Source organism: Temnothorax nylanderi, unplaced genomic scaffold (genome assembly GCF_030848795.1).
Source record: "Temnothorax nylanderi isolate EJ_2023f unplaced genomic scaffold, tnyl_v1.0 TNYL_tig0446_pilon, whole genome shotgun sequence".
NCBI lineage: Eukaryota > Metazoa > Arthropoda > Insecta > Hymenoptera > Formicidae > Temnothorax > Temnothorax nylanderi.
The window spans coordinates 33,876-46,245 of record NW_027249508.1 but is presented as its reverse complement, the minus strand read 5'-3'; the positions used below and the strand labels follow the sequence as shown (position 1 = coordinate 46,245).

General features: G+C 41.2%; 1 protein-coding gene across 1 annotated transcript in view; it reads right to left on the bottom strand.

Annotated features, from left to right (window-relative positions):
• Positions 1 to 12,370, bottom strand: part of Tyn (trynity) — a 42,208-nt gene that overhangs the window by 3,678 nt on the left and 26,160 nt on the right. The window contains exons 2-8 of the mRNA XM_071721937.1: positions 7,770 to 7,860; positions 7,342 to 7,611; positions 1,637 to 1,903; positions 1,204 to 1,542; positions 1,015 to 1,134; positions 755 to 930; positions 31 to 304 (exon numbers count right to left, since the gene is read on the bottom strand). Of these exons, the coding sequence (XP_071578038.1) occupies positions 31 to 304; positions 755 to 930; positions 1,015 to 1,134; positions 1,204 to 1,542; positions 1,637 to 1,903; positions 7,342 to 7,611; positions 7,770 to 7,860 (1,537 nt within the window). The remainder of the gene's footprint in view (positions 1 to 30; positions 305 to 754; positions 931 to 1,014; positions 1,135 to 1,203; positions 1,543 to 1,636; positions 1,904 to 7,341; positions 7,612 to 7,769; positions 7,861 to 12,370) is intronic.

Here is a 12,370-nt window from a genome sequence, read left to right as displayed (position 1 = left end):
AAAAAATGAATTTGCTGGAAACGGACTTACTATCTTCCGGGATTTCGATTCTAAACGTCAATTTGTCACCAATGCGTACAGTTTCGACTTCTCGCGATCGGCTGTCGAGGATACGAATCCTCGGTGGAGGCGCTTCCGGCGCACTGGTGATACTGATCATTTCCGGATCTCTGATCGGCATCATGCCGAACGTGATATTCTTCGAGGACATATCGTACGTGCATTTAACTTTGTAGATTTTGTCGGCCTTCGTCATTACCACAGAATGATGTTGCAGTACGACCGTGTTCGAATATATTCCAGTCTGAAAACCGTCACGCTGCCATGGTGAAAAGAAAGTACAAACAGAGATTATGTACTCAAAGAGAGGGGGGTGTGCGTTAGTGTAATATCTTTATAAAAAATATATAGATGTGGAAGAGATCTTTTTTTTTTTCAAGTTGCGTAATATACAACCGTGCAGTACGCAAGAATGCGGTGTTAGTCAATAAATGTGACGGATCGAGATGTAAGAATATTGGATACGTGATAAAGTATTTCTCGGTAGTGCTAATTTTCTTATTTATAATTATTTCTAAGCATGCACATTTCGGAGATACTAATAAAAAATATTATAATTGCAAAATTGTAACTTTTGTCATATACAAAAAAATAAAATAATATCGAGAAATGACTATAACTAGAAAGAAACTTCCAAAGATGCAGTTACAATACTTTTCAATATTACTATATCGTCATCTTATATATCACTTACCACGCTCTGAGTGTTACAATCCTGTCCGCTCATCGTAAGATCGAGTCTGAAGAGATCGCTATTAATAACGTCGATATTGCAAGTCTCAGATCGTCCGAGAGCGTAGATACGTCCGTTGAAAGGCTTGTTTGTACGAACTTGAATGGCAATACGAGTGTCCTTGCAGTCAACCGATACTGTAATATTAATTATTAAGATTAATACACATAATTTATATTATTATACGGCATTATGGTATTATTAAGATATTGATTCCGTACCGTCGTAGCAAGTTCCCGTCTTGTCGCAATTAATGTCGTTTCGGGTGAGATTGTTTATCGTAGAATCTTCCGTGGTCTCGAAAACGACCGGCAATGGGTCCGATATTGGCCCGGTACCCTCTAAAATAACAGTGTGATTAATATATCACGCATACACATTTAAGCTCTTTTATAACCGACATCCCTTACTTTCGCAGAAATTCTCGAAGTAGGTGCCGACTCGTTCTCCATTATCGATCAAGGGCCTCTCCGCATTAAGATACGTCGACGGTCCGTCCGGGAGAGTCCAGTGGTCCAAATGGAAGAGCTGACAATTATAAGCCGACCCCTGCGGCGCGCCGCGATAAAGGAAGGATCTGCAAAGGAACTCGTTCTCGATTTCGCAGGCTAATCTGCAAGCGGACTCGCTCTGAACCTGCAGCTCCTTATCGGTGTAATAGTGCAGGCCCGCGTATTGCGCAACCTTGTCGTCCGCCACGCCGATTCTGGGCATTTGGAAGATCCTTTGAGCCTTACAGGCCTCCTTTCCTGTCAGCGCCCGATTAAACACACAATTTTTATTTTCTTTCTCCGTAAATATTTATAATTATTTTTCTAACGTTCAACTTCAAGACTGTTTTACCTTTCAGGCATAAGTTCTCGAAGTAATCTACTCCTTGCGCGTCCACGAATTGAACGTATTGACCTGTCGTTCGACGATCTGAATCGCCCAAGTGACACTGGAGCGTCACATAATTGTACTCCACGGAACGGCAGGTAAAGCGATGCTCGTTTAAGCAAGCCGCGAGACAAGCCTCCTTCGTGGATGTGTAAATTAATGCGTTGTCCAAGCCGCGAATCATCTTGTTCGGGATGCGCTCGAAAGCCCACGGTCGCAGACAAACGTTCTCTGAAATAATATATATCTATAGAGATAATTTTACTTCTCTTTTGCGTTATGTATGCATTCTCGTAACACTTATATGATACAATCTGCGCAGTCTGGCCGCAGATCTTACAAACGCGCTTGTACATTCACAATTATATAAATGTTCTAATTGATATTTATAATTTATGGTTTTCGGTGATAGATAATATTCAAGTTAAAACTAGCGTTTTTCTTCAGTTTTCTCCACAAAAGACGAAAACTAAAGAAAAAGAAACTAAATCAAAAATCTCCTAATAAAAACCGGAAAAAATCATGATCCTAATCCAAGTAAATTTATAGTTTGCATTCGGGGGACTAATACTAATTGTAAAATTATACTATAAGAAAAAATTTAAACCATTAACTAACGTTACTAAAGATAACGTTGCTAACGATTTGCTCTTTATTGCTTTCTTCCTTGAAATGATAAAAAGCTTATCAAGACTTCCGGAGTATATATCATCAACGAGAGGCGGGAACTGTCAAGAGCCCAGCACTAAAGATTCTGCGCTGAAAAATCATAAGATGCTGGCATGTGACTTGGCAACTTGGCATCTGATGTCGATGATGACGCACGTAGCTACGCTTTTTGGCACGTAGGCCCGGAATGTATTTCGGCCCGTTCGACGTTCCAATTTCTTTTGTTCCGCCCTCAAAACCGGCGGCGCTAGCTGAGGAGCCGCCGATGGCGGAAGCGGTGCCAACGAACCGCTGCGACACGTGACTACTTTACGGATGAATCATCACCGACAAATTCCTGACGCCACTGACAAATCGCTCGTTCTGAACGAAACTTCGTCAACTTAATAAGTCAACGATTATCTATTTTATTAATCGGTTATATGAAATATTTGCTGATATTCTACATGATATGTTACACCGTTCAACAAATTACTTTCTTTCGAACACAAGAACGAGAATAATCATTTCTTATAGCTCTTTGGACGCTGAATACAATCTCGTTTGCCAAATTGCTCTATCACGTCACAATTTTGAAAAATTTGCAGTTAAAATTGCAAAAAGGGTTTTATTTTAGTGTATTTTGATATATTATAATACGATATTTTGGAGAAGTGTTATTACAGTCAAATTTAAGTATGTTGTTAGGACTTTCCGCCCTAAAAAGAAATTTATTGTGTCGATTATGGTTAAAAAGATATTGATTATTAACATATAGCCTATTGCAATCAAAATTAAGTATGTTGTTACTTTATGACCTTAAAAGGATTTATTGTGTCTCTTATGGTTAAAAAGATATTGATGATTAACATAGAGTCTATTAGTCAAAATTGCGACTTACATAGACAATTTTAAGGATCTATGAAATATTTTTAAATTATGTTATTCAAACTTAAAGGTTTTCAGCTGAATATTAATCTAATGTCAAAGTTGATAAATTAAAAATGACGGAACCAATATGACGAATATCAAAAGTAAAAATTTGACCATTTTTTATTATATATCGTAGTTCTAATATGCCAAAATACACTAAAAAAGCCTTTTTTGCCATTTTTTTAACTGAAAATATCTCAAAATTGTGACGTGATAGAACAATTTAGAAAACAGGAACATAATCAGCATTCAAAAAAACTACGAAAACAATTAATTTCGTTCTTGTGCATTTTCTTTGGTTGAACAGTGTTATCTGATTTAAAGAATTGTCTTAAATAAAAAAATCAGAGAGTTACTTGAATTATAAAAGTTTCAGATTTATGTTGTGTACCAATATCCGAGAAAACGCTCGGCGTCAATATCAAGTCTATAATGAATTTATGGAACGTACGCTGGTATTACGCTCGGTTAGCTTTACAACTGCTTATGTAAAATTCTGCACAGTAATTGTAACCAACCGGTTTGCAACGATCAGTGAAACAAAGCTCGTTCTCTTTCGAAATTTTCATTCGTCCTCCTCGCAAGTCGAAGCAAGTAGCGAGCGAGTTTTATGACGAACAACTAAGCGCCTTACGACGCGGAACAACTCGCCAAGAAAATCGCCCTACTCGTTAAATAGACAGCACGCAATTTCTTCAAGTGCAAGAAATTTTCCTCCGGAAATTCCCGCTCGGGGCCTGTTATTTTAACGGAAGATCCTCGTACGCTGTAATACTGAATAAAATCTGGCACTGTCGATATTTGAGGTATTGAAGAATTTCACGAAAATATTGCTTGTTAAAAATATGCAGCTACGGAAGTTTATAGAAAAATATTGTAGAGAAACTGTACTATGTGTGACAGATTAATTAAACAAATAAGCTAATTTTCTTATTACAAATACCAATGCCTGCATATTTGCACAAACAGCTTTTTCCAAAAGAAATGACCGGAAATCTATTTCCTTCGGATATCATAAACGTTCAATGCGATTAAATTTCGTACAAAAACTGATCATGATGCATGGATTTCGCAAAAATAACAAGATTCTTTAAAATCCTTCCGTACTCCAAATTGATGAAATACCTCCGTAAATAACGAATCCCGGCATACGCTAAACAGGCTTAAACTAATATTAGAGTTCTACTTTGAATCTTTCGGGAATCCTCAAGCCTCCTGCGATTCATGCAGGTATAGCTTTTGTGATTCTTGCAGGTAGTTTGTGACAGGTTTTCTGTTTAAATGCATTCGGCATAGTTCCATGGGTGCGCAGCATTACGAATATAAGGGGTCGATTCAACCGAAGATTTTTCTTGTCAGCATCCAAGGAGTACTATACTGAAACGTAAAAGTTATTTTGCGCGAAAACGAGGGTCGAAAAATGGACAAAGGACAAAACCGGCTACCTGACCACCTATGAGAAGCATTTTGTGCGCATTTTCCTTCGAAGGCAAAAATGTCAACATTAAAGTACCAAAATTTAGCTTAAATCTGATCCTAAAATATTTGCTGTAATAACTATTACAATAAATGCGATAATATTATGTTTTAAAGTAAAATTTACTTTAAAATGTGTGTTACTTCTAACGATATGCGAACTATTCGAATTCGAATTTCTATGATTCAAATCCGAACTATTCGAAAATTTCAAATCCACATTAAAATATTCTCCTATTAGCCACATGTTAACCTTACAGCGGGTGCGCCCTGTACAAAATATTGCGTGGAATGAGATTGGAAAGAAAGAATAAGGGATATTATTGTAAAATAAATATTATGCGGTGAAAGTTTACGATATTTTAAAGCTTACTAGACGCTGAAGGAATAGCTCGGGAAGCCGCGACTCAAATTGGAAGTTTCCATGAATTCCCTTTCCCTCCAGAATCGCCGCGCGTGTACAAAATACCTATTACACACGCGCGCCCGACGGAAGGTTAAAAAATTCAATCTAATAATAATTATACTGTTAACTGAAAATTATATTCCAACAATTTGATTCGAAATCATTCTATTCGCTTCGATTCGAGTGAAATTTTGTCGATTTGATTCGATTCGACATAAAAATTCTTGATTCGCACATCTCTAGTTAGGGGAGAGTTGCCGAATGCGCACCGGTCACCTAAATCGTACCTCATCATTATTTTATATTATTACTTAATATAAGCAACATAATAACAAAAATATGAAATAAATGAGAGAAATGAATAATATATCTATATAGGTGAAAATTTAACAGGTTACATCTTGTTTTGTGCGTGCTAACGACCCGTTTTAAAAATTCAAGTACAACTGATGTTAATTTTTGATCAATTTATGTAACTGATAATAACAATAATGTAATCATGCAATTTTAGTATAAATTTTTATATTTTTATAAAAGAAAGTTTATTGTACAACATTTTACATTCTTCGTATGAATATATTTGCAATTATTTAATATAAAGATTAAATCAATATTTTTATAAAATCAATCAAGTTTCCTATATCGTATTGCCACAAAGTTTCCTATCTCGTGCTGTATACACATCTCTAGGTTACATGATGTTTAGATAAATTTAGATAAATTTAGATAAATTTAGATTATGTTAACACGACAATGACGTCCTTACCTTTTCATTATTGTTATTTATTAATTATTAAGTACTTGATCTTTTTTTGACAAATTATTAATAAAATAGATATCATGGTTAATAATTCCTTTTATTAATCTTATATTATTTTTATTCATAAATTCAATACTTTCAAGGAGGTGATTTAGAAGACCCACAGATACGATTTAGGCAACCGGTTACAAAAAAACAAAAAAATGTTACAAAAAAACTTATAACAAATTAATTTGTTATTGGTAAAAAGTTAAACATGTAATAATAGATGTCTGGAACCTCAAGCTACAATTTCCAACGTTTATTTGCGTACAAATCACTACAAAATGGGAAATATAATAAAAAATAACTTAAGTGGTACGCATTCGGCAAATTTCCCCTACTTCCCACAAAAGATATTCCTTGACTATCACTTTTACTTTAGTATACGTATATCGATATCTATCATGTTATATTATATTATTTTATTATATTATTAGTATATCATATTATTTATTCTCTTTTATTATGAAAACATCAATATATAGATAATTTTAAATTATCAAACGCAAAAGTAATTAAAAATTTTACAATCTAATTGATTTTCACTGTTTTCGAATATATTACAAACAATATAATAATATTTCCTACATTAGATACGCCTGACTTAAACGTATCTTCATTTGTGAAGATACATGATGTTTATGCTTCCATGATCGAATGTTTCAAATCCCCTATGTTTCTAAGGGCCCCACAATGAAAAATATAAGGAACAAGGAACATATATTAGCGATTAGAACGAAGGAATCTGGAATAAAGGTAGTGTAGCATTGATACACGGCTTCCAATAGGTTAAAAATCTATTGCCTGTGTTTTTCATTGTGTATCTAGTTTTATTCCTGATACCTTAGTCCTAATCGCTAATATCTGTTCCTTATATTTTTCATTGTGCGGGGGCCTTAAGTCTTCTCACTAGTCGCACACTTAACAGTCGTATTGTTTGTCTGGGCAGACCCTTTTCTCTGTTCGACGAAATTCTGCCAGTTAGCATTCGCTTTGTGAAAGCGGCTACGTCTATACCGACTCGGCTTTGCCGAAAGCCTGCTCGCTTTACTCAAGTTAGATTATCGTGTTTCACGGTCTATTCTTCGTGTTATTTTGCTATGCACATAAATATCGTAGCGCGGCCTTTTCCCATCGTAAAAATCTCAGTCTTGCGTAAAATATTTTTTCATTTGACATTTTTCTCTTTCCGTTTACCACGCTTTCATCCACCGCTTCCTGGGTACTGGACCACATTAAAGGGGCATTGACCTAAGCAGCGCGTTTCTTAATCTAGGAAACATTCAAGGTGCGAAACAAATTTAGGTTTTAAATGCACAGCGATGTGCCTGCGCTCTCTCTCTCTCTCTCTCTCTCTCTCTCTCTCTCTCTCTCTCTCTCTCTCTCTCTCTCTCTCTCTCTCACCGGATCTTATCTGCAGTTTCGTCATGTAGTACATATTGGCGGCCCTTTGGGGCTGCGCGGCCGGATTCGTGGCGGCCGTTTCGTTCTGCAGCTGGCAGAGGGTGTCCTGCATCGGCGCCAAGGGATTCACGACGAACGAGAACGCGGCGGCCTGACATTCCGCCTCCTCCCTACACCATCCTTGGCACTCGTACAACGACAGATTCCTCACGCTGTAATAGGTAGTGCCGCGGTAATCGTAGTCGGTCAGCTTCTCGAACGCCGTCCTGGCTGAAACGTGGAAGCAATTTTGCCCCTACAGAGTGCCATCTTCCAGTAGTACCGCCATTACACGACAGCAATCGGAAGGCTCTTTTAGAATTCTATTCAACAATTCCCACTAGAACCTGATGGCGAGAGAGCCTCGACTAATTTTAGAAAATACTTACCCAACGCGGCGTCGCCGCTCGCCAAAAGTGCCGTGAATATCAGGCTCGCGGCCGTGGCTGCTACCGCCGACCCGATCGCAAACGAGCCCATCTGCAATGAGAATGAGGAAACCACGGTTACAGAAGCCGTAATTAGAACCAGCCTGACCGAGTATTGTTCCTCGAGCTGGCGCGGCACTAACTCGTACTTGGCGTCCCACGAGGAACAATTTTCGCGCGCGCCACACGTGCGCCAAATAATAATTTCAGTATAACGATACACGTGAATGCATATGAGAATGAAGCACATTGCAAAGCACGTCGCTTCTCCAACGAAGCAAATCGATACATAAAAATGCAAACGGTTGCGGATCGCGGAAGTTCCGCTTCCAAGCGATCGGATACACGCTAATCCGGCATAATTCTCAGACGGGGATTCTGATGGAAGGGTATGAGTTAATCACCCCCCGGTTACACGCCTCATCAGCGCGGAGAATCTGACATGATCGCCGCTCGCTGAACGAGTGTTTAACGCTCATAAAAGATTCCGAGAGGATGATTCCGCGATCGAGGAATCATCCTCTTCCGAGATCGAGGAAAACCGCGCGCGCCGTTCATCATTCCGCCGAGAGTGTCTTCTCGCGATCCGCTCGCGCGCTGGAGCGTGCGAGTGCGGCAACTTTTCGCGCGCGCTGCATTTTACTCGCGTTTCACAAGACCGCTTCCTAGTTTCCTCCTTCCCGCTGCTGTTTTTCCTTTTGTTCCGCCAATTTCCCGCGTGTGGTTAGACGCGGGAGACGCCCCACATCGCTGTTCTCGCCGATGTCGCGCATCTCGATTCTCGACGGGACGGGTTTTCATCCATCCCCTGGCTCGGCGAGATCGGCTTTTGTCGTTCACGCTCTCTTTTTGGTATCTCGAATAATTTATCTCGCGCGTAATGACAGCACCGCGCAAGAAGTAATTCGACTGCGCGGGCATTGGAAATAGAACGTGCGTCTTTTCCGTTATTTCACTATCAATCTTTCCCTCGCCCGTGGCGAGCACGTCACGCTAATGCAGGTAATTTCTGAAACCCGGCCGTTTTCATTATCGCCCTTAATTTCTCCGCGCGAAGGATGCGCAATACGCGTTACGATTATAGTTCCGTGAGAAACGAGAGCCTAATGTCTCTCGAAACTAGCCACTGCTCTACATATCGATACCTTCCATTCGTCTACCTATCTAATATGCTTCTGCTGCTGATGATAAAATTCCATGAACCTCTTTTTGCCTTTCCGGCGCTGCATATGGCGCGGATGCTCCAGGAATCCTGAGAGCAATGCCATTATTACATAAATCTATGCGCAACTGTAGTGCACCCGATTTCACAACGAGCCAGCTTCCCTGACCAACTTTCTTCCCCGCTCATGCACGTCTCTGATTTGCCTCAGCCTACATTACGATAATGCGATAACAAGGATGCACAGATATGATCATCACACAGCCGAACAGCTCGAGATCGGCCGCATAGTTTCGCGGAGTTCGAGGTCACCGAGTATAATAGAGCTCCACTGTGGAGATCGCCAGAGGGAAGGAGAGCCACATCGTGGCCTGCACCGAGGCCAAAGGTTCATCCTCCCCTCTCTCATCCTCCGTGGCCTCTCCTCCTCGCGATCCCGCACCCACGAGATGCATGTCGTGGCAAAGTCGCGCGCTAACAATGAGGAATGCGCTTAGGCGCGCTCGGTAGGCAGGTTGATGCACTGTTACGAAGATTAATGCGACTACCGAGGTGAAAGAAATGCGTGCGCTCGCGCGTGCGGAAGAAGCACGGATTTCTTCTTCGTCTTATGCGCGAGGTCACAAGTTACCTGAGAAACTCGGATTTCCGGAATTTCGCGGGATGCTTTTATTTTTTGCTTTTACAATTTTTACATCCTATAAGAGGAACTTGGAAATTTATTGAATTTCGAAACTCACTCGGGGTACGAAATTAAACAACTTAGACGGGGATAAACGGACGCCTCGTTATCTCGATGATCTACATGGCATATTCTCGTGTTCCAATTCGCGTCGATTTATATCGAGCGGCGATCAAGATATGCATTATGATAGCGCGAACGACCTTAACGATCTCACGGTGCGCGTGGTGTGTCTCCAGCCGTCTCGTGGGCGCGGGAAAAAATTATTCCGCGTGTACGCACGTTGCGTACCCTGACCTTTACGTCACAACCGGTCCCGTCGCGCGCGCGCAAGACCTGGTCGATGCCTGGTTCGCAGGATGGTGATGTTCCGCAGGCGCCCGAGGCGCGTACGCCACGCGGAATCGACACTTCCGGTAATCGTCGATGCGCCGTGCGAACCGCACGCCTACTACCGCGCTTGACGAGTCGCCGGTTTTTTCCGGAGTTTTTCTCCCCGATAGCGAAGGATTTGATTACTTCCCGCGCGCGATCGCGCCGATGAAAGTCTTTACGATACGCGGATACGTGATTAAGTACCAGTTACAGGGGATTGTTAGGACAGTCCGGCGATTAGCGAAGGGGGCAAATGGGACTCTTATGGGTTTAACGATCGTATTGCGGTTACGGTTACTACTGATGTCGTAGAACGGCACGTTTACGAATTAAACGAGAAGTCGAACGAAAAAAAAAAGAAAAATACATCATTAAAAATTTTTTAACGCACGTAATGTCCATACATAAACGCTTGACAAACAATTAAGTAATTCTACACTAATGATTATTACGGTTAAATGCACGTTCGTAGCATTTATCAGAATCCAGAAATCCCTCGGTGGACGGTTAATTACCGAGTCACGATCGCCATCTTTGGATAATGCGGCGCGGTGGAGGTCTCGTACTACATAATTATGACAGGCTCTCGAGAGTCCATGAAGTTTCAATTACGGCGTCACGAGTTAAGCTATATCTTTTCGAGAACGAATCAGGCGTTTATGGGGTCGTTTATGATTCTTGCAAATTCGTTCCATGCACATCGAGGAGATATATTGCCATGACGAACCGTGCAGGAAAATGCGCTGAACTACTTTACTACTTTATTTAACTCTATTCTCCTGCTCCTTTTGGGGAAAAAAAATAATAAATTGCGCAAATAATTTACATTGTTTATGGGTTCGTTTTCTCACGCGCGAGTCTTCTTAAGGGAACGTCTCGTCGTAGAGACGATTTGCAACGTGAGATAAACTGCCTAGGAGTACGATCGTAATCATTGTGTTATGCACCAGGAAGATGCGTCTCAACGCACCCTTCGGCTACTGAAGCATGCAGATTTATTCCTCGCTTGCAACGTCAATGCCGTTCGAATTAATAGCTTCACCGGGGGAATTCTCTCAGAATGCCGGAGAACGCGCGGCGGCTCGTTCTTCCTATTATTTCCTATATTTGTAGAGGATCGGCAACGAGAGGGTAAACTCGTCGGCCGGGCAAATGTCCATGTTTCACCATTTCGTAGAATAAGCTTCTCGTACGTGCGTGCGCGAAGGTTGACAATAATTGTCCGGTAAAAAAAACACTGTGAATGAAGCGCAATTATCTCGATTAAGGCATCAACCGAATGTGAATCGATGCTCCGTCAACGTTCGCCCCGCTCCCTGCGTGGTTACCTAGGTGGAACTGATTCGGTGTGGACGGTGGAGAGAAAATTCTTTACTCCCTGCATCCCCGGCGAAAGGGAAAGGGGAAAAGTTTTACGGAAAGAGGCAGGATTGTTATTTCTGCTAAGAGTACGTACATCACGTTGCACGTATATCGTCGCTCGTTTTATACTCCCTCGCTCTCTCCCCCTCCCGAGTGATGCTGCGATAGGGAGAGAGCCGACGTTCCGGCGTTCCGAGAAGAGGAATCATTCCTTTCGTCTAGGATCGTTTCACACCCTCTCGGCGCGCGCGATGCGCTTCCCGTCACGATACTACATCCGCTTTCGTGATGAATCGCGGACTGCTCACGACTGGAATTTACATGAAAGCGAAAAGCAAGCTTTCGCGTGAGCGCACGGTACGCGAGAAATGCGAAGCTCGCCTCAGTGAACAGGCAAAACACAACAGGGGAATACAAGGATACAGCGCGTGTGTGGATAATTAAATAACTCGGCCGCAAATACATAAATGTATGAATATATAAATAATATATATCTTCAAGTTATCCCGTAAAGCGTGTTTATTTCTATAATAATAAGTGAAGAAGCAGGGAGATTAGAATCGAAAATAAATCGACTGGAAGCTTACAGTGTTCTCTGGTGAATTGATTCCTCGCGTCACATATATATCTTCGCGATTCCCGAGTCGTTGAATATTTTCGCGCAACACCGGGTTACCACGATGAACTCGATGAACTATCCTATCCCCCACGACGTAGACCCAGTAGCATCAGTGTGGATTCATAAATAATGAGTTCGCGGGAATGCGAGAATAGGAGGAAGGAAGCGGAGGAGAATGATAGGAAAGGAGAAGTGAGGAAAAAAATAACCGGCATGGAAAGACGGATTCATAAACAATGAAGGCACTTCTCTCGCTGGCAGCACCTGGGATCGATCGTCAGAAAGATTTTCGCGAAGCTCCATTTCTTTTTCGACTATTTTATCCACCGTGTGGACCGTGAAATTGACCGCAGAATTCGCTT